At 37.9% G+C, this 22,573-nt stretch overlaps 1 protein-coding gene across 10 annotated transcripts in view; it reads right to left on the bottom strand.

Annotated features, from left to right (window-relative positions):
- The window catches only part of PPP1R12A (protein phosphatase 1 regulatory subunit 12A), a 157,808-nt gene that overhangs the window by 98,718 nt on the left and 36,517 nt on the right, over nucleotides 1-22,573 (bottom strand). For all 10 annotated transcript variants that reach the window (XM_066368491.1, XM_066368489.1, XM_066368495.1 and 7 more), the window contains exon 2: nucleotides 4,522-4,652. In XM_066368491.1, coding sequence (XP_066224588.1) covers nucleotides 4,522-4,652 — 131 coding nt within the window. The remainder of the gene's footprint in view (nucleotides 1-4,521; nucleotides 4,653-22,573) is intronic.

Genomic DNA, 22,573 nt, shown 5'->3' with positions numbered 1-22,573 from the left:
CATTTTTCAGAAGCTGGAAACAGGGAGAGACAGTCAGACAGACTCCCGCATGTGCCCGACCGGGATCCACCCGGCACGCCCACCATGGGGCGATGCTCTGCCCACCAGGGGGCGATGCTCTGCCCATCCTGGGTGTCGCCATGTTGCGACCAGAGCCACTCTAGCGCCTGAGGCAGAGGCCACAGAGCCATCCCCAGCGCCCGGGCCATTTTTGCTCCAATGGAGCCTTGGCTGCGGGAGGGGAAGAGAGAGACAGAGAGGAATGCGCGGCGGAGGGGTGGAGAAGCAAATGGGTGCTTCTCCTGTGTGCCCTGGCCGGGAATCGAACCCGGGTCCTCCGCACGCTAGGCCGACGCTCTACCGCTGAGCCAACCGGCCAGGGCACCTTATCACTTCTTAAGCCACTATGCTATATTTTTCTAAGCCCAAGAAAACTAGAGTTTCATTAACACCTCATACTCATTAGTGAAATTAATTGTTTAAGGAGATAATGCAGATAGAAATAAACATGCATTTGGAAAAGCTGGAAGGTATTATCACCTTAATAAATAACTCAATATGTATTAGCAAAATTAATTTTTATAAACCACTGTCATTATTTAAAAATTCAGACGGCAGAAAGAGCAAAAAAGACAAAGTCATCATTTTTTTATTTTAATTTGATTCAAAGAAACTATGTATTTAAATACTTCAGTTATACCACAGCCATAAACTCTAACTGCTTCAATGGAAGGGAGTTAGATCAGCGAAATTCCAGTCAACCTTGGTAAAAACACATGCCTCTCGTTTGCACAAGTCCTGTGAAGCACATATTCCATGTCCCACCTTCCAAAAAGCGAAAGCTGCAGTCAGTCTTTTGAAAACATTAATATTTGAGCAGACTGCTCACCCCCACATAACTTGTTTACTGGCATGTCAAAAACGGAGTATGCCTGAGGTCTTCTTGACATGCATAGAATATGGAGAAGATATTTCCCACTTACTACCCAATTTGTATTTTGCTCTTGGGATGTGCATATGGAAACACACAATTTAGGAGTTGTGACAATCATTTTGTGACCAGGAGGGAACGGGGGTAAAAATAAGGTCTATATTTGGAAAAGTCAGAAGAAAAACACTAAAAGACCCCAGGCTCTTGATGACATCAGTGAGAAGTTTAATAAACCTAATGCCCTTCCTTTAATGCAGTGATAGTCAACCTGGTCTCTACCGCCCACTAGTGGGCATTCCAGCTTTCATGGTGGGCAGTAGTGGAGCAACCAAAGTATAAATAAAAAGATAGGCCCTGGCCGGTTGGCTCAGCGGTAGAGCGTCGGCCTAGCGTGCGGAGGACCCGGGTTCGATTCCCGGCCAGGGCACACAGGAGAGGCGTCCATTTGCTTCTCCACCCCTCCGCCGCACTTTCCTCTCTGTCTCTCTCTTCCCCTCCCGGAGCCAAGGCTCCATTGGAGCAAGGATGGCCCGGGCGCTGGGGATGGCTCTGTGGCCTCTGCCCCAGGCGCTAGAGTGGCTCTGGTCGCAATATGGCGACGCCCAGGATGGGCAGAGCATCGCCCCCTGATGGGCAGAGCGTCGCCCCATGGTGGGCGTGCCGGGTGGATCCCGGTCGGGCGCATGCGGGAGTCTGTCTGACTGTCTCTCCCCGTTTCCAGCTTCAGAAAAGTGAAAAAAAAAAAAAAAAGATAGATTTAACTATAATAAGTTGTTTTATAAAAATTAATTCTGCCAAACTTAGCGAAAATCTGACATAAAGTACTTGGTAAGTAATTATTATATGCTTTAACTTGCTGTAACTCTGCTTTATAAATTTTATAAAGTAAAGTTACTTCCCTATTTTATAAATCACCATTACTGTGGAATCAGCGGGTGGTTAGAAAATTTTACTACTAACAGAGATACAAAAGTGGGCGGTAGGTATAAAAAGGTTGACTACTCCTGCTTTAAAGTATATTTATCCTATACCTATATAACAAGAGCTCTTATTCTTTAGGGCTTTTTAAACTTGATAACACTTATTTGAAGCTAAGTTATCCAAGTGACACAATGGGTTATCAATCAAGTCTCCAGAAATTATTCCACAGAAAAAAAATTCAGGACAATTGTTATTGTCTTTTCAAACTTAGAAGCATAAATAAAAAGAAGAAAACATAAGGATTAAATATCTAAAGAAAGAAATTGGGTTTTCACTTTTCAGAAGAGATAAATGCGAAAATGGTTAAAAGTTAATATACAGAGTATTTCCTATATGCCAATTACACTAAATGAGTTACCTCAGTTAATCCTCAAACCTAGGAAATATAATATTATTCTTATTCTATAGCAGAAGAAACTGAAGGTTATAAAAGTCAAACAAGGTCAGACTGCTTGAGAGTAGTTGAGGAAGCCTTCATAATCCACATCAGTAGATTCCAGAACCTATGTACCAAATGTATATATATATTGTATTTTACTGAAGTGAGAAGCTGGGAGAGAGAGAGACAGACTAACGCATTTGCGCAACTGGGATCCAACCAGCATGCCCACTAGGGGGTGATGCTCTGCCCATCTGAGGCGTGGATCTGTTGCAATCAGAGCCATTCTAGCGCCTGAGGTGGAGGCCATCGAGCCATCCTCAGGGCCTGGGCCAACTTTGCTCCAATGGAGCCTTGGCTGCAAGGAGGGGAAGAGAGAGAGAAAAAGGAGAGGGGGAAGGCTGGAGAAGCAGATGGGCACCTCTCCTGTGTGCCCTGGCCAGGAATCAAACCCAGGACCTCCACATGGTGGGCTGATGCTCCACCACTGAGCCAATCTGCTAGGGCTAAGTACCAAATATTTAAAGACAGCTAAACATAAATGCACATTAGCTATTCTTTTCTATAATGAAGAAGTTCAAGTCCTCTGATGAGCATGAGAAGAACAGAGGGGAGTAAGAAACTTCTGAACCATAATTACGATTATGAACAACCACTATTGCTTTGCAATGGCAAAAAGACCCCATTTTACACATAAAGAAATCAAGGTGCAGAAAGAGGAAACAAACTACTAAAAAACGTAGTACAGCCTCACCTGTGGTGGCACAGTGGAAAAAGCATTGACCTGGAACGCTAAAGTTGCCAATTTGAAACCCTGGACTTGCCTGGTCAAGGCACACACGAAAAGGAACTATTATGAGTTGGTTTTCTGCCCCCCCCCCCCAATACAATAAATAAAATCTTAAAAAAAAAAAAAAAAGATGCAGTGCAATTAGTGTTAAGAGTCAGTAATAGCCTGATCAGGCAGTGGCACAGTGGATAGAGCATCGGACTGGGATGTGCAGGTTTGAGACCCCAAGGTTGCCAGCTTGAGCGCTGGCTCATTTGGTTTGAACAAAGAGCTCACCAGCTTGGACCCAAGGTCGCTGGCTCCAGCCAAGGGTTACTCGGTCTGCTGAAGGCCCATGGTCAATCCACATATGAGAAAGCAATCAATGAACAACTAAGGTGTTGCAACAAAAAACTGATGATTGATGCTTCTCATCTCTCTCCGTTCCTGTCTGTTTGTCCCTATCTATCCCTCTCTCTGACTATCTCTGTCCCTGTTAAAAAAAAAAAAAAGTCAGTAATAAAACTCAATGCAGATCTTTTGATTTCCAGGCCAGAGCCTTTTCCATTTCACCAGACACTGTGCCCCTTTAAGTTGAAATATTGTATCTCCACCTTTAAATTGAAATATTATATCTCCAATATACATGGAGTGTGGGGGAGTGAGTAGGAGGGAAACATACAAAGAAATAAAACTATGAAGGCTTACTGAGAGAAATACACAGAGTAGAACTCTCATATTCAATATTTATTAGTTAAAAAGCTTTGATGCGAACAGATATACAACAAAAGCGTTCATAGTATTGATACATAGTAAGAAAAAATTAACAAAGAAAAAATATTTTTTCAAGATATACATACTTCCTGTTAAAAGCTTAAAGAACTGAATTTTCTTGGAAAATACCCACTCTTTAAAGATAGATAATACAACAATTACTTCTTACTGAATTTTACAAAAACAGTATTTTGAGAAAACAATAAAAACTAAGCCAGCATAAATTGACTAAATGGAGAACTAAGCATTATATTCCCCGATAGCAAAGTAATCAAATTGAAAACAAACACTACTTTCCCCTAACAATTCATAATTACATAGGGATAGACTAAATATTAACCTTGAATCATAATTACATTGGGATAAACTAAATGTTGAATCATTTGACAATCCTCTACATATACTCAAAAAAAAAAAAAAAGGAGATGGGGTGGAGCATATATACAATTACATATTAATACATAGTACTAAAAGCCAAAGAGAGTAGGGAGCCAGGAAGATGATCTCATATCAACAGACTCAATATTTGGATGTCCAAGAACCACTTATTCTCTTTCCTAGGAATAATTATTTTTGGTGAGTTACAGAAACATAAAATATCACTCATTTACCTTTAACAACAATTTCTGTAAAATCTCAGGTCTCTATAATTGTATTTGGATAAAAGTAAACAGAGAACTGGCTTACTCTGCAATATCGAGATATCCACAGGAAGCAGCTGCATGTAGTGGTATCCAGCCTTCATTATCAGGTTGATTAATATTTGCTCCATTTTCTACCAGAAACTTCACCATATCAACATTATCATCGATGCAAGCCTAAAAACACAAAAGATTACAAATGATTTGAATCAACACTCCCAATAATATACCAATGGAATAAAATTCCTACTTTGCAGCTGTTACAACATATTCTCTGTAAATAAGTCTGCTATCTTGTTTGCAACTGCCATCAAAAGGTTAAGAGTTCTTGCTTAGATACATGTACAATGGTAGTGTATGTGACTACTATGCCAACCTCATGAGGAAAACAAGTACACTTCATTAACATGAAAACAATCAAAACGTTATAATTAAGCACTAAAAACATTCTCTATAGCAGGGGTCGGGAATCTATGGCTCGCGAGCCAGATGTGGCTCTTTTGATGGCTGCATCTGGCTTGCAGACAAATCTTTAATAAAAAAAAAAATAACGTAGCCTGACCTGTGGTGGCGCAGTGGATAAAGCGTCGACCTGGAAATACTGAGGTCACCGGTTTGAAACCCTGGGCTTGCCTGGTCAAGGCACATATGGGAGTTGATGCTTCCAGCTCCTCCCCCCTTCTCTCTCTCTCTCTCTCCTCTCTCTTCCTCTCTGTCTCTCTCCCTCTCTCTGTCCTCTCTAAAAATGAATAAATAAAAAATAAAAAATAAAAAAAAAGTGCAAAAATTAAAAAAAAAAAGTTAAAATATAAAACATTCTCATGTATTACAATCCATTCATTTCCTACCACTTATGTTCATGGTTTGTGGGTGGCTGAAGTCAATCACCTCTGGGACAACACCAAATTTTTATTGGATAATGCCTAATGTTGTATGGCTCTCACGGAATTACATTTTAAAATATGTGGCGTTCATGGCTCTCTCAGCCAAAAAGGTTCCCAACCCCTGCTCTATAGCAATGGTTCCCAAAATGTGGTCTGCTGAGGGGGGAGAGATCCTTTCAGAGAGCTGACATGGACAAAACTACTTTCAAAATAATACTAAGATGATATTTTCCCTTTTCACTGTGTTGACATTTGCATTTGAGGGCGCAAAAACACGAGTGGTCAAACTGCTTGTATGGTAGGTAGCACAAATTATTACACAGCAGTAAAAATCATAAGTTTCAGTAAATTTTCACTCTTAAATACATACTTTTTTAATATTCTGTTGAACTTGACAGAAGTAAGCATAAAGTACTTATGAGTATTACAACTGCCCTGATGAAAAGTATTGATACTTGTACGGCTGAACTGCAAGCTGAAACCGCCGCCTTCCCATGCAATATCGCTTGTACTTAAATGACAAACCACAGTTTGTCTAACTTGAATTTCTGGCATTTCAAGAAAAAGAATCAACAGTATTTGCTGCCAATAAAACCTAAACTTCTAAAAAGAGCAAAATAGTTATTTTAATTAAAAATTGTTAATATAGGTAAATATTGCTATTTTGAAATGAATAAATACTTAAAATTCTCAGTTTTAAGTTCTAGCATTGTAAATTCACAGAAACAAAAGCCCTTTTCAATAATTTTTAAGAGTTTAAAGGGGTCCTTAGGTGAAAAAGTTTGAGACCCTCAGCCTATAGTATATAAGGGGACTTTTACCAATGCTTACTTTGTGTCAAGTAGCGTGATTGTTCTTTATTTTATTTACTTATATGCATTATCCTCACAAAAACCCTCGTAAGAACAAGAATTTTGCTGCATCCTTAGCACCACATACAGTTCTCAGAATGTAGTAGGGGCTCAATAAATGAATGAATAAACAAGAAAATGAAGATTCAAAGAGACTATAATGAAAAAGCCACACAGGTGAGAAATGATAGAGCTTGAGATTCCAACGCACATGTTCAGATTCCAAAAAATAAGCTCTTTCCAAACTTATCACTGCTTTCCACAAATGCTCCTATTCATCAATGTACTTCTCACCTATTGTAGTCTCTGTAACAGGATACCATACATTTTAGGCACTTAAGTGTTTGTTGTATAAATGAAACCAATTTTCCTTTCCCTATCACAGAAGCAATCAAAACGGTAACACTGATGTGAAGAAAAGCAGTAGGGACAAAGTATCTTATATGTCAAGTCAAAAGGCACTGACTGGGAATCACAGCTTCTGGCTCTAGGCTTTAGTTCTGGTTCTGCCACAAATTTTGTGGCTCTGGACAAGTAATTTGTTTTGGCGTTTGGTATCTTTCTTTCGAGTGGAGAAAAAAAATTAAAAGTCCCTAACAAATTTAACATTCTATGTATCCATGATTCTTCCTCTTGAAATAAGTTATAAGCAACCTTTAAGTATATAGTGCTTGGAAAAAGAACTTTTTTCAAACAACAGTGGTTAAAGAAACGGTAGGAGAGATTTGAGAACTATAGCTATGTAATAACAAAAGAATAAAAATTCTATTGTATTAGAAAGTAGTTTATGCTATTAAAGATAGCTAACGACTCACAGTGGCTTAAAATAACAGACCTATTTATAAGCTAATTATTAATTATTCTTGAAAAAAGACATTAAATTGTATTCTTTTTTCTCAACCTCTTTTAATTCCTATAGGCTTCAAAGCAGTATTCTGATTTTTATCATCAGTATAAAAATATAAAACACTATTTAGTAAATGTATCTAATACAAATATGATTATTGGTTTTTAAAAGTGGAGAATGTCACCCTGGCCAGATGGCTCAGTTGGTTAGAGCATCCTCCCAAAGCACAGAGGTTGCTGGTTTGATCCCTGGTCTCAAGGCACACATAGGAGCAGCTCTCTCATTCTCCCCTCCTCTCTTGCTAAAATCAATAAATAAAAATTCAAAAAATTTACATATGTGTGTGTATATGTAGAATGCCAAGCAAACAAAAAATGACTCTTGGCTCTGGTTGTTGGCTCAGTGGATAGAGCGTTGGCCCAGCGTATGGACAACCCGGGTTTAATTCCCAGTCAGGGTACACAGGAGAAGCAACCATCTGCTTCTCCTTCTCTCCCTCTTCCCCTCCCACAACCAGTGGCTTGATTGGTTTGAGTATGGCCGTGGGTACTGAGGAGAACTCTGTTGGTGCGCACCAGCCTCAGGCACTAAAAATAGCTTGGTACTTGAGCATCAGCCCCAGATGGGTTTGCTGGGTGGGTCCCAGTTGGGGTGCATGGAGGAGTCTGCCTCACTATCTCACCTCCCCTCACCTAGAAAAAAAAATGATTCTTTATAAAGGAATATGGGAAAATGTCTCAATATATTAAGTTTCTTAAAGAGGATGTGAAACAAGTTGCCTAATGAATGCAATTTTATTAAAAGTTTGTACACAAAATGATTAAAGTATACTAAATGTTAATAATCATTATCATTGGTGTGAGACTGAATACTTTTTATTTACTTCTTTAAATGAAGAAAATTTTCCTCAATATGTTAAAATAGCTTCCTTTAATTTCTATCTCCTGCCTCCTGAAGCTTCATATATCAAGTGGAATTCCTCTTTCAACTGATAACCTTAAATATTATAAAGACTTTCTCCCCCTAACAATTCCCATGTATTTTTAGACTAAATATCCCTAGTTTCTTTAGCTACTCTTCAAATTACATATTTTAAAAACTGTAAATGCCAATGCCCTAGGAACATAGGGAATGGAAAAGATCACATTATAATATAAGAGACTAGTCTATAAATAACAATGATTATATAAGGGCATAATAGCATAGGCTAGAAAGTTCTAAAATATCATTGGGTACATAACCAAATATTCTTATAACTATGATCATCCATACAGGTCTCACTAAAAAGTATGTATTTGAGCAAGATTCTAAAGATCACGTAGAAGTTGTTCACTTAGAAAGTTAACTGCAAAAAACTTCAATGAGCAAATGCACTATGATTTTTAAAATTCAAGAAATAAACAAGCAGCAAGTCATCCAGTGGTATAAAGTATCTATAGATTGCAAAACAATATAGGACTAAATGGTAAAAGGTCTGAATATATTACAGGCAAAAAATCTGAATATAGTGTAAAGATGACTAGACTTGACATTATAGGTTGTTTTAAATCTGCTTTTCACTCTTATACATCAAGGGCAAATGCTATATTCCTATCAATGATAGTGGCTTAGTTCAGCAGTAGGGCGAAATAGGAGAAAATATTTTAGAATTTAAAGATGATGATGTCTGAAAAGCTATTGTTGGGCAAATAAGTTTCTGAAATGTGATTTTTATGCTCACTTTGTTAAAAATGGTGCTGCCCACATGAACGATGCTGCCTAGGTAAAATGGCTAATTACCTTCCAGCTTGGGAAGGGGCTTTGTTATGCTAATGTATGCTGGAGGAGAGGTTGTCATGTCAAAAAGTTTTAAGAAGAAGAGGAGGAGGAGGAGGAGGAGAAGAAGAGAAGGAGGAAGAAGGAGGAGGCTATTTTTGCAGAGTGAAAGAAGGAAGCAGCCAAGATGGAGGGGTGCTGAAGGAGAAGCCAGTTTGTACAGAAAGAAGGAGATGGGAACCAGAGAAGACTGAGCTGGTGGGGTCTTTGATTCTAGGAAAACCGGGATGTGTCAGTAGCTTTGTAAGCACTGAATGAGTGGGGTTTGGAGCCCTCTGTGTGTTTGTGTTTACTCGCCAGCTGGGTGCGAGGCTAGAATAAAGGAATGGCCAACCAGTTTTTGGTCCGCTGTTTCCTTACCATCTGTCTGAATCTCTAATGGGAACCTGCACGTGCCTGGCTGTGATGGCAGCTGTGATGGCCGTGACTACTGGCCATATAGCTAGCTACTCAGAGTTTTTAAGCAGCGGGGATGACATGATAAGGTCATTTCAGAAAAATTACTGGAAGGAATATGAAGAGGGAAAAGTCTGAACTGAGCAATATCAGCTACTCAGAATGGATCTATATTAAGAAAAGCTTCGGAGACAATGTGCAAGATTAAGTAAAGACTGAATATGAAAACTGAAGGACAGAGAGAAGTCAATTCATGGAAATAAATACCACAGATTCGAGGAGCAGGTTGGAAAAAGTAAGATGATTTTAGCTTTGGGTTTATAGGTATCTGCATACCTATCTAACCATGCATATCTAGGGGTCAGTTGGATATGCAGATTCTGAAAATAAATGTAAAATGAAAATACCAATTTGGGAATGAGCTGCACTGAGGTAATAATTAATAAACAAGTGGACCTGAAATCACTTGGGAGAAAATATACAGAAGTGATTATGACAACATTAAGAAAAGGGATAAGATTAAATCATGATCAGTAATTTTACTTGGAAGATGAGGCATTTGTGGTATTTTATTCATTTAGTTAAAGAGATAGAAAGTTCTCAAGTCCACCATCTGGTAAGAAGACATATAGACATATAAGTAGATGATTATATCAAAAGGAATGTTACAAATACAATTATAGAACTCTGAACTGCTTACTTTGGAAGTTTAGGGGGGAAAAAAAACTAAGGAGGCACTGCATCTGAGCTTAATATATGAACAAGTGACCAACACTTCCTGGTACACGAAGATGCAAAGTTGCACACTATGAGGGTAAAGGAAGGGAGGATCCAAAATAGTCGCATTTGCCTTATCTGAGTATTTATTTCACATTGAAGATAAAAATTTTTTAGAAGGAATTGTTAAGTTTTAAAGTGTCCCCATTTTAAGAAGGTGACTGACCTAGATATTTGAAAAACACTTATGTTTTTCAGTATAATGTAAGAAAAACCAACAAAAATATCTAGTACTGTTAAACATACATGTTCATTTTGTTACAAGTTTTTGAAATGTTTTAATATGAATTAAGTGCTAAAAACAATGTCACAAAATATACATTATATATGCATCTCAAGTTTGTGGTGTAAATTGTTCTAAGTATTCTCTTGAAGATTTATACACAAGGAACTGGCAAAGCATGTCCATAAAAATATTATTGCTAAAAGAATCAAAAACTAGCACATTAAGAGACACATGATTTGCTAACTTTAAATATTTGACTAAATATGGAAAGAAACAGAACTCAAATAAACTTCCAAAATCTTATCTGACATGGTTTATCTTAAGTTTTTCTTGAATACATATCCAGAGCAATTACCAATAATGAATGGCTGTGTGAAGACATTTTTGTCATTTAAATCGAGGTAGAGGCAGCTTTGTCAACTTGAGCTGTAAACTAATTCAATAAACTAGTTCAAGTATATAAAACATCAGTTTTTATTTTAAAAGGGGCCTATTATTTTTCTCAGGAATTTAGCTAAAGGACAAACTTGATTCCCTACATATTTTAAGGAAAAAGTTGAGAAGCCTAATAACAAAATATTGAATAATGTTGGCTCAAAGTAGAGAGTCCGTAGCTTAAAGACAGATTTTAGGTGTGGTATGTGTATCTTAAGAAAATCATTAATTTTGTTCCTTGACCTGGCTGGTGGCTCAGTGGATAGAGTGTCAGCCTGTCACACGGATGTCCAGGGTTTGATTCCCAGTCAGGGCACACAGGAGAAGAGACCATCTGTTTCTCCCCCTTTCTTTCTCCCCTTTCTCTACCTCTTCACCACCAGCAGTCAGTGGCTAGATTGGTTTGAGGGTGACCCCAGGCACTGAAGATAGCTCCATAGGTCAGTGGGTCAGTCTCTGGTGCTAAAAATAGCTCAGTACTCAAGCACGGGCCTCAGGTGGAGTTGCCAGGTGGATCCCGGTCCAGGTGCATCTGGGAGTCTGCCTCAACTATCTCCCCTTCTCTCATCTTAAAAAAAAAAATCATTCCTAAAAAATATAGAAACAAATGTGTTTATCAACTATGGAATTTAACTGAGTAAAATCACAGTAACAAATTTAGTGGCGTCTAAAATATATTCTAGTATCATTATATTCCTTTTCATGAAAGGCGTTTTGTTAAAAGTACAGACTAGAGCTATTACTGTCTAGGATTAATCCAGTTCTGCCACTTATTAGCTGGGTGTTGTTGGGTAAATGACCTAAAATTCTGTGTGCTACCGTTAGTTCTGGAAAAGGAGAATAACAGTACCTATCTCAAAAGTTCACTATGAGAAATGAATTAATACATACAGCACTTAATGAGTACTACCTGTCAAACACTAATGCTACTATGTTTATATTAATACATGAGCCATGTATTATATCATGCATTTAAATTTCTTTTTATATTCTTATCCAAAACTTCCTTTTTCATCCTTCTATAAATTACAAAGATATATAGTGCAGAGTTGTCAAATATTCCTTTTAGTATGACTACCTTTGGTAGAAGTCCCATCCACCAATGCTTTTTAAGAGGATGATTAAATTCTTATCTTAGAAAATCTTTAAAATTACAACTCTTAAGACTCCTTAATAAGGAAAAGTCAGTTCTGTTCAACTGGTAGGAGCAGGAATTTGTAGCTATACTAGAAAACTGCCCATGCCCTAAGCGTTCAGGGCAACACAGAAGTCAGTGAGTACACTTAAAGAGAAAGTTAACTAAAGATATCCCAGCAAGTTTTTGGTCTATTTTAAAGAAAACTGGATTTGGATATATCAAGAGAAATTATGGGTATGGTTTACACACACACACACACACACAAAACAATGAAAAACTGCAAGCAGTATTCTCACACTAAATAATAAAAACAAACCTTGGTCTTGAATTAAGACTGGCAAATAAAAGAGTACGGATAATCTCAGGACGTCATCTATCATACTCAGTTATAAAAACAGCTAACAATTAGCATTGCATTTAAGGTTAATTGAAATGTTTTCGCCTTTCTACTCTTATCACATATACAAGTTGGAAATTTAGATGTAAAAATAAAAACCTGTCTTCATAATAAATCATATTCAAATGATAAAATTATGAAACAATAAATTCTAAATAGATTATATACAATGGCTGGACCATGGAAAAATTCTTCATTTGGGTTAAGAAAAGTTCAGACTTATGCATAAACAGTGTCCTAGAGAAAATATAAAAGATAATATATATTTGTGGATTAATGAATTAGATATGGCAAACAGACTATAAGACAATCAGAAAATTTTTTTTGAGATTTAAAAAAAGAATGAAAGTGTCTTGAGTAAAAGTAACCTAGAGATTGCTTAAACATTCATACATTACCCAATAAATACTAAGTACCTGAATGAGAATGCCAAAAACTGAAAAACATATTCAAAGATTAAAGTTTGCCTTAATCTACTTTTACCACATAGCATTGGTATTTCCTTTAGTGATGAGTATCCGTAAATAGAGGACTAAGCTGAATCTAGATCTCTAAAGGCCAATACTATAATATGAGGACTTAGTAAGGGAACAGCATTTCCTCTAGAGTTTAGAATTCTTGAGGACATTTTAAAAAATCAACTGCAAAATCATTCTCTTACAAATAATTCTTACTGGTTGCCTATTATATATAATGGATTCAGTTAGCCATTTTGATGGATACAGGGATCAGCCCTAGAGAGTATACATATACCGGTATATTCTGTTTCTCCTCTGCAAAATGCCTGAAATACAGCAGGCATATAATAAATATATGTGGAATGAATTAAATAAAATGCCAATTTCTCATTAAAAAGTAGGCATTTATGACCCACTATGCACATGAGTACATAAAACTGTACTACTAAGTACTGTGTAAAATATGATGCCTTTATTATTGTTTCAAGCATTCTAATTTTTTCTGCCAACTAGATTACAGTCCCTTAAGAATGTACCCTGGCCGGTTGGCTCAACGGTAGAGCGTCGGCCTAGCGTGCGGAGGACCCGGGTTCGATTCCCAGCCAGGGCACATAGGAGAAGCGCCCATTTGCTTCTCCACCCCTCCGCCGCGCATTCCTCTCTGTCTCTCTCTTCCCCTCCCGCAGCCAAGGCTCCATTGGAGCAAAGATGGCCCGGGCGCTGGGGATGGCTCTGTGGCCTCTGCCCCAGGCGCTAGAGTGGCTCTGGTCGCAACATGGCGACGCCCAGGATGGGCAGAGCATCGCCCCCTGGTGGGCAGAGCGTTGCCCCTGGTGGGCGTGCCGGGTGGATCCCGGTAGGGCGCATGCGGGAGTCTGTCTGACTGTCTCTCCCTGTTTCCAGCTTCAGAAAAATGCAAAAAAAAAAAAAAAAAAAAAAAAGAATGTTAAGTGCCTTAGGCCCTGGCCGGTTGGCTCAGTTGTAGAGCGTCGGCCTGGCATGCAGAAGTCCCGGGTTCGATTCCCGGCCAGGGCACACAGGAGAAGCGCCCATCTGCTTCTCCACCCCTCCCCCTCTCTTTCCTCTCTGTCTCTCTCTTCCCCTCCCGCAGCCAGCCGAGGCTCCACTGGAGCAAAGATGGCCCGGGCGCTGAGGATGGCTCCTCGGTCTCTGCCCCAGGCACTAGAGTGGCTCTGGTCGCAACAGAGCGACGCCCAGGAGGGGCAGAGCATCGCCCCCTGGTGGGCAGAGCGTTGCCCCCTGGTGGGCGTGCCGGGTGGATCCTGGTCGGGCGCATGCAGGAGTCTGTCTGACTGTCTCTCTCCGTTTCCGGCTTCAGAAAAATATAGAAAAAAAAAAAAAAAAAAGAATGTTAAGTGCCTTAGATACTTCATAATACGTACCAGTGCTAGTCAATACATTTTTGTTAGTAGACTGAAATAATCATGTAGTATTCTCCTTAGGATGCTCATAATCTAATTAGGATATCAAAATAAACGGATGAAAAATACAAAGCAATTTATATAGGCAATATAGCATTAATAAAGTAAGAGTCGATATGTGAGCAGAGATAAGCTAAAGAAAAAAATCTTTTTGGGGAAAATAAGTATTTTGCCAGGTTTCATTACTAAGCACTGACAAGAGACAAGAAAGTAGCTACAGACAACTGTTTTCCTTGATAAATTATTATTTTTGTGACAGAGAGAGGGACAGACAGGAAGGGAGAGAGATGAGAAGCATCAATTCTTCATTGCAGCTCCTTAGTTGTTCATTGATTGCTTTCTCATATGTGCCTTGACAGGGTGAGGGTGGGGGTGTTAGAGCAGATCAAGTGACCACTTGCTCAAGCCAGCGATCTTGGGCTCAAGCTGGTGATCTCAGGTTTCGAACCTGGGTCTTTTGCGTCCCAGTCCAATGCTCTATTCACTGCGCCATTGCCTGGTTAGGGACCCTTGATGAATTCTTTAATCAGACATGGTCAGAAACTAAGAGGCTTTAATCACTGCATATATACTAATAAAAAAGAATTTAGTTTCAGGAGACAAAATAAAAGCATCTGCTTACTATTTTATTCAATTAAGTTAAAAAAAAAACCCAATAAGTCACAAGAGTATGCATTATATGACACATTTCTTGCCAGTGATATGCTGAGTCAAGAGTCTGAAAGAATATATGCTAAAATATTAATTGGTAGAAGTCAAAGTCATTGAGTTATTTTCCAAAAGCTTGTCTATAGTAAGAACATAAAATTATTATGGTTTTCCAAAACAAATCAAAATATTCATATAGTTCTCAACTACCTGATTCTTGATGAATTTCTTCCATGCTTAGCAAAATATGTGGCCAAGAAAAAGCACAATTGTTCATAAATTCAACCAATAGGAGATCAGGGGACGTGAAGATACGCCAGTTCTTTCAGCATTTTGTATAGTTCATTTTCACCAATGAAATAAAAGTTGGTTCTGCATCTCATTTACATAACTGAACAACTTTCTTTGACTTGTCATTTGCTTTTCTGATGTTCTTGCTTAAATTAAAAAAATCAAATGCTTTTTTTTATCGCTTCAGTCATTTTGAAATATCCCCTAATTTTTGTGAGCAGTGTATTTATTGAGTGCCCACTAAAGCCAGATATTATGCTTGTTGTTAGGAAAACATTGGTAAAGGATACTGGCCAGATTTCTGCACTCAAAGAGCTGCAGAATCCTGTAGGCAAGACAGATAAGTAAACAAACAATAACAAGAAGAGGTAGGATAAATGATATGTACTATACTTAACTAGAGTACTAACCCTAGATTTGGGAGAAATACTGTAGAATAGAAATCAGAATCTCCAAGGGTAGTCACCACGAATTTCCACTTTAAAGAAGTTCCCTAACTAATTTATAAAAACACACTAGCTTGAGAAACACTGATATCCATGATAATTAAAGCTGGAGAAATAAATGACATGGCATAAACTGCATATGTAAAAAGAGTAAGAAAAAGAATATGTCAAATCTGAGGGACCATGACTATTTGAGAAAGTAGGGACAAAACAAAATGGGGGGCAGGGGTAAAAAGTATGTAAATATGCAGAAATCCAGATAGAAAGAACAGTATGAGAGAAAATATAAATTGACAAAACAGGAAATGAGCAACATTTTGGTGCTACTTAATAACATACTGAATAAAACACAAGATCAAAGGTAAGATGATAAACCCTATTTAAGAATAAAATCTAGCCAATGAAAAGAACAAAATAAATTCAGAAATGAAGACAGGGTAGTTACAAAACTAATCATAACTGAATCAAGAAGAAAGTAAGCCTGGTCTGTGGTGGATCGTCATCCTGAAACACTGAGGTTGCAAGTATAAAACCCTGAGCTTGCCTTGTCATGGCGCATACGACAAGCAACCAATGAACTACTAAAGTGAAGCAACTATGAGCTGATAATTCTCACCCCTGCTGCCCTGTAAAATCAATAAATAAAATCTAAAAATAAAATAAAATAATGCATTAATAAAGATTATAAATTCTAGCAAGGTAGAAATATTAATATGACTAACAAAATGAGATGAGGGGGAAAAAAGTAGAAATATATGCATGTCAATTTCCTCATCTTTCCTTGTATCTTTCTTAAATTGGAACGTGGCTTAAAAAATCCTATTGCAGGCCCTGGCCTGTTGGCTCGGCGGTAGAGCGTCGGCCTGGCGTGCAGGGGACCCGGGTTTGATTCCCAGCCAGGGCACATAGGAGAAGCGCCCATTTGCTTCTCCATCCGCCCCCCCCTCCTTCCTCTCTGTCTCTCTCTTCCCCTTGGGCAGCCAAGGCTCCAGTGGAGCAAAGATGGCCCCGGGCGCTGGGGATGGCTCCTTGGCCTCTGCCCCAGGCGCTAGAGTGGCTCTGGTCCCGGCAGAGCGACGCCCCCCCCCCCCCAGGGGCAGAGCATCGCCCCTGGTGGGCGTGCCCGGTGGATCCCGGTTCGGGCGCATGCGGGAGTCTGTCTGACTGTCTCTCCCCGTTTCCAGCTTCAGAAAAATACAAAAAATAAAACAAAAACAAAAATCCTATTGCAACATATTCATAGCCTATTTTCTTAATCTTAAAAAAAAATTATGAAAATATTTTCCAGTTGTAAAGAAAACTAAAATTTAACCATTATTCTATTTTTCTTTTGGCAAATTAAATTTAATGCAATCTAATTAAAATAGTTTGTAATGTGTCCTTTTACATAGAAGTATGTCAAAAGATTTGCACATTCTGAAATGATGTTCCCTAAATGAATGATTAGTTATATTCAACATCCAATAAGCAAATATAACATTATTCCTTTTAGCATACAACACAGTGCTTGGTTTGAAGTTTAAAAAAAGCCAAACTCTGCTTTCAATAAACTCATAGTCTAATTAAAATAAACTTAAATGTAGATAAAATTACAAAATGACATAACCTCTCTAAATCTCTATTTCTCCTCATTCTAGAATACATGAATTATTTCATAAAACCTCATGAATCAATGTTAAATTTTAAGGAAACTTAGGTTTGTGTGTGTGTGTGTATAACTTCAAATTGTGGTAAAAGAGGAGATGTTTGAAAAGAGAAAGATATTTTTTTGTCATGCCATGATATGAATACGAGGACTAAAAGGAGGGAAGAGAGCTATATTTTTAAGTCTTCTTCAGAAAGGAAAGAACAAAGATATATCTAACGGGCTCCAAACCTGGTAATTTTTGCTGTATTCAGATATTCTTTAGCAAAAAATATCAGGATGAAGTAAAAAATATATAATCCAGGGTCCTGGGGAAGAAAACTGAAAATAATCTTATTTGGTTACTTTAACCAAATATTATTTCCTATTTTGGACTACTAAGCTACTCTGTACTTCAGGGACCTCTGATAAAGGAATTAAGAAAGCAGAAGTTAATAATTCAAGTCACAAAATAAGAAGGGCACCAAACATTTGAATGGAGAGCGGAGGGAAAAGAACAAGCAAAGATATACAGATAATTCATTTCCAAGTGTTTTGTTGAACAGTAAGAAAGGCAGAAATAAAATGTTTCTAGTAAGCAAGCATAGTAATAGGAAACCAACTGTTAAATATTTATTAATATAAATGGAGGTATGTAAAACTCCATAAAAAATTATTTGTAGTTTGCTACTATGGTAGCCTCTAAGAAGGCAATGCTCTTCCTCAAGGTAGTCACACCCTGTGCAAACTCCTTGCCTTGAGTGTGGGCTGGACCAATAACTTGCTTCTAACAGACTGAATGAGGTTGATGTGATGGGGTGTCACTTTTGAGATTAGATTATAAAAGACTATAGCATTCATTTTGTCATGCACTCTCTTGCCCTCTCTTGGATTACTCACAACCTGGGTGAACTCAACTGCCATGTCAAGAAGCAATCATGCTGAAAGGCCCATGTGGCAAGGAAGCAAGGTCTGCCAATAATGACGACACGCATGAGCTTTGAAGCCCCTTTAGTTAAACCTTCAGATGTGACCACAGTCCATGCCAATAGCTTGAGGGCAATCTCATGTGAGACTTTAAGCTAGAAACACCTAGTTAAGTCACATCCAAATTCCTGAACCTTAGAAAATGTGAGATAATAAATGTTTAGTATTTGAAGTATAGGGGTAACTGTCTACACCATACCACCCTGAACGCGCTTGATCTCGCCTGAAGTATAGGAGTAATTTGTTATGCTGCAATAAATAATGGCTACACTGCAGATTTTTTAACACAAAAGGCATTTATTCTTACCAGTTTTTATTACTTTAGCTTGTATGTATTCAAGCATCATATTCTCTTCTATATTTAATCTCTAATCCGTCTTTTCTCCTGCATTTCAACTCCCCTTACATACTATCAGTTAGTCCTTACATTAAAAAGCTATCTAAATTTAAACCTATCTCTCCGTTTCCACAAATTTAAAGCTCTAACACTGAACCATCCTTCATTTCTTGAAATTCCAAAAACAATCTGAGATTATAACTTCATAATAAAGAACAATCATCTGATAATATGTCAGTGCTCATGCTTGATGAGTAAAAGAGCTTAAAAATACACTTTTAATTAATAAATAATAAAAATTTTTATTTCTTTTCTATTTACTTTTTAGGAGGGAGGGCATGACTACCAATTATAAAATCCTTTACATTGAAGAAAAGGAATTTTGTATTGCATAATTTATTAATTTAATCACTTTTCCCCAAAATGTTATGAAAAGGTGCCATTATTTTTACAATTACAAATAGTGTATTACAAAAATTTACCATAATATTTCCAACTGTTTCTATGAAACTACTGAACTAGAAAAGTTAATAAATGATTCCTTTTTTTCCTTTTTAAATGAGAGGGGGGAGGCACAGAGACAGGCTCCCGCATGTGCCCCTACTGGGTAATGCTCTGTCAGCTGGGGCTGCTGCTCCGTTGTCTGGAAACTAAGCTATTTTAGAGCCTGAGGCGAGGCTATGGAGCTATCCTCAGCACCCAGGGCCAACTTGCTCAAACCATTCAAGCCATGGCTGCAGTAGGAGGAGAGAGAGAAGGGGGAGGGGGGTGGAGAAGCAGATGCTTGCCTCTCCTGTGTGCCAACTGGCCAGGGCCAATATAAGTGGTTCTTAAAAAAAACTAGATTTAGAAAATATTGGAATAAAACAGCTTTACTTCAGAACTTATCAACAAATCCCTTTTCCCACTATTTTTATTACCAAAATCTATTTTTATGTCCAAGTTGAAGCTCACAGTCTGGTAATCATTATACCATACAATCTATCTATTGTATAATAAATGTATATATCACTGCACTGTGAATTCTAAGTCTCTCTCAGATACAGATAATTGGTAATTAATAATTTCATCATTTTATACTATTTTTCACCTTTAGGAGGAAAACTTTGGACATACATTTTATGCTCCGATAACTACATGGATCTAAAAGACTTCTTTTGGGATGGTTCTCAAGCTATCTAAAAAACTTGGACACACATAGGTATTTCTGCCAGAAAGACAGGAGCTACAAAATTCTGCTGAGGTACACATGGCAAAGAAAGGGTCTTCAGATAAAATAAAACCCAGTACTAAAAACCCTACAAAAAGCACATTCTTTGCTCTATCACAAAAAGTGGTTGGCGGGAGGAGAGGGTTGAGTCATTGCCAAGAAAAAGTAACCTGATAATAAAATTTCAATTCTTTCTAACCATAAGAATTAACTAAGGTAGTGTGAAACTTTATAACAGGGGTCCCCAAACTACGGCCCGCAGGCCGCATGTGGCCCCCTGAGGCCATTTATCCGGCCCCCGCCGCAATTCCGGAAGGGGCACCTCTTTCATTGGTGGTCAGTGAGAAGAGCATAGTTCCCATTGAAATACTGGTCAGTTTGTTGATTTAAGTTTACTTGTTCTTTATTTTAAATATTATATTTGTTCCTGTTTTGTTTTTTTACTTTAAAATAAGATATGTGCAGTGTGCATAGGGATTTGTTCATAGTTTTTTTTATAGTCCGGCCCTCCAATAGTCTGAGGGACAGTGAACTGAACCCCTGTGTAAAAAGTTTGGGGATCCCTGCTTTATAACTTTGCAGGAGAAAGACGAAAGAGTAACCCTGATTAATGGCTGATGCATTGCTGGATCCAACAGACTGCTCCCCAATTTAGTCTTTTAACCATCGTAATCCTTTTTTCTAAGGCCTTCTCCAGCCTATGCAAATGTAACTAGAGTTAAATCATTCTCTCTTTCCATTTTCTGTAATATTATGAAAATAACCTATTCTAACAACATGTCAGACACGGAACCATCCTCCATTTCTTGAAATTTCAAAAACTATTTGAAATTAAAACTTCAGAATAAAAAACAATATTCTGATAATATGCCAGTGCGCATGCATATAATACAGTGCTTAGAACACTGTATTATAATCTACCAATATGTACTTTCTTTGCATTCATCCCTTTTGCCTCTACTATTCTGAGCTCTCAAAGGCAAGTACATATAATGAGTACCCCATTATATATTCATAAGAGTATCTAGAATACAAATGACAGTTATCAAATATTGAAAGGAGGAGCCTACAAATATGGTTTTAGCTTCACAGGTAGGATTCAGAGATAAGTTGCTGATTCTTTGTGACTTGTAGATGGTAATATTAGAGAAATTAATTTTTTCCCTGCCATTTCTTACTACAGGAGGATAGATTAGTTATAACACATTTTGTAATCTTATGTTGAGGGGAATAATACCTTCTCTTTCCCTACAGGAAAAATATGTAATTTATACTAAGAAATTTAATATCTACAAAATATTAAACAATCTTGGAGTTAAATGTACAGAGGAGTGATACTCATAATCACTCAAAAGAAATCACATCCTTCAGGCCCTAGCCAGTTAGCTCAGTTGGTTAGAGCATCATCCCTAAACACCAAGGTTGTGGGTTTGATCCTGGATAGTACACATAAGGGAAGCAATCAATGAACGCGCAATGAAATGGAACAATAAATGAATACTCCCCCCCCCGTCTCTAAATATATATACATACACACACACGTGTGTGTGTGTGTGTGTGTGTGTGTGTGTGTGTGTGTATTAAAAAAATCACAATCTTCAAATAAGAAAGATGACTAGGTCTAAAAATTAGATCATACCAGTGTAGAAATAAGCTATTGTTTTAGCAGCCTTTTCTTGGCTATCACTGCCATTCTTGAATGTTCACCCCTCCTCCCTTGTTTTTTAGGTAAGAAGAGGGGAGAGATAGTGAGGCCAACTCCATGTGTCTCAACTGGGATCCACCTGACAACAATATCTAGGGTCAGTGCTTAAGTACCAAGTATTTTTAGAGCCTGAGGCTGATGTGCTCCAACGGAGCCCATGGCTACACTTGAACCAACTGAGCAACTGGCTGTGGAAGGGAAAGAGGGAGAGAACGGGAGAGGAGGAGGAGGAGGAGGGAGAGAGGGGGAGAGAAGTAGATGGTTGTGTCTCCTGTGTGCCCTGACTGGGAATCAAATCCAGGACATCCATACCCTGGGCTGATATTCTATCCACTGAGCCACCAGCCAGGGCCAGGATGTTTACCTTTTTTACCTATCCCCTAACCAGGCTGCAGGAGTTCCAAGGTAAGAAAGACTGGAAGTAAATAATTTCACTTTCACTTTCTCTAATACCTGTCATTAAAGAAACTAGAATTCCCACTGTACCATATGTAGATATTATCCCCTCATAAAATAAACCAGAACTGCCTCTAAGCTTCCTTTAAAAAATCAAATGATATAACCAACAGCATTAGCAATCTAGCATAAAACTACTGCCACAAAAGGAATTCCTTCCACTAGTAAGACAGACTAGACTCCCAATGCACATAAAGTTCTTAGTAAGTTAGCTACTGTGTTAACAAAGGCAGCCAAGAAGAGAGCACCGAAGACAAAGTGAAAGCCAGCTACTCTGGTTTTCTTTCTTTTTTGGAGTGGTGCCTTGCATTTCACTGAAAGTCTAAAAGCTAACTCTTGACCATATAAGGGCTTGGGATTCCCATAGATGGAAACGCCTAGTCAAATCTAATAACCTGAAAATACATGAAACACAGGCATTAAACTACTATGATAAAATTTTAATTTTTTTAATTCTAGCTTCACTTAAATATATTCTCATAGATAATATCAAAAGTGTTCCTGTAAAATATGATCAAGTCCACAAAATTAAAATATATAAAGAAGAGTACATATTAAACACTGAAATTTCCTTAAAACACAAAGTTTTAATGGAAAATTTTCATCTTATTATACATTCCTTTGTTACTTTAAACAAGTACAAAAAGACGTATTTAACTTTATTAACTCATTATGGTATCAACTATTAAACTCTGATGTTTTCCAATAATGTCCTTGTTGCCAAAAGT

This window comes from Saccopteryx leptura, chromosome 2 (genome assembly GCF_036850995.1).
Source record: "Saccopteryx leptura isolate mSacLep1 chromosome 2, mSacLep1_pri_phased_curated, whole genome shotgun sequence".
NCBI lineage: Eukaryota > Metazoa > Chordata > Mammalia > Chiroptera > Emballonuridae > Saccopteryx > Saccopteryx leptura.
This window is presented reverse-complemented; position numbering and strand designations above follow the sequence as displayed.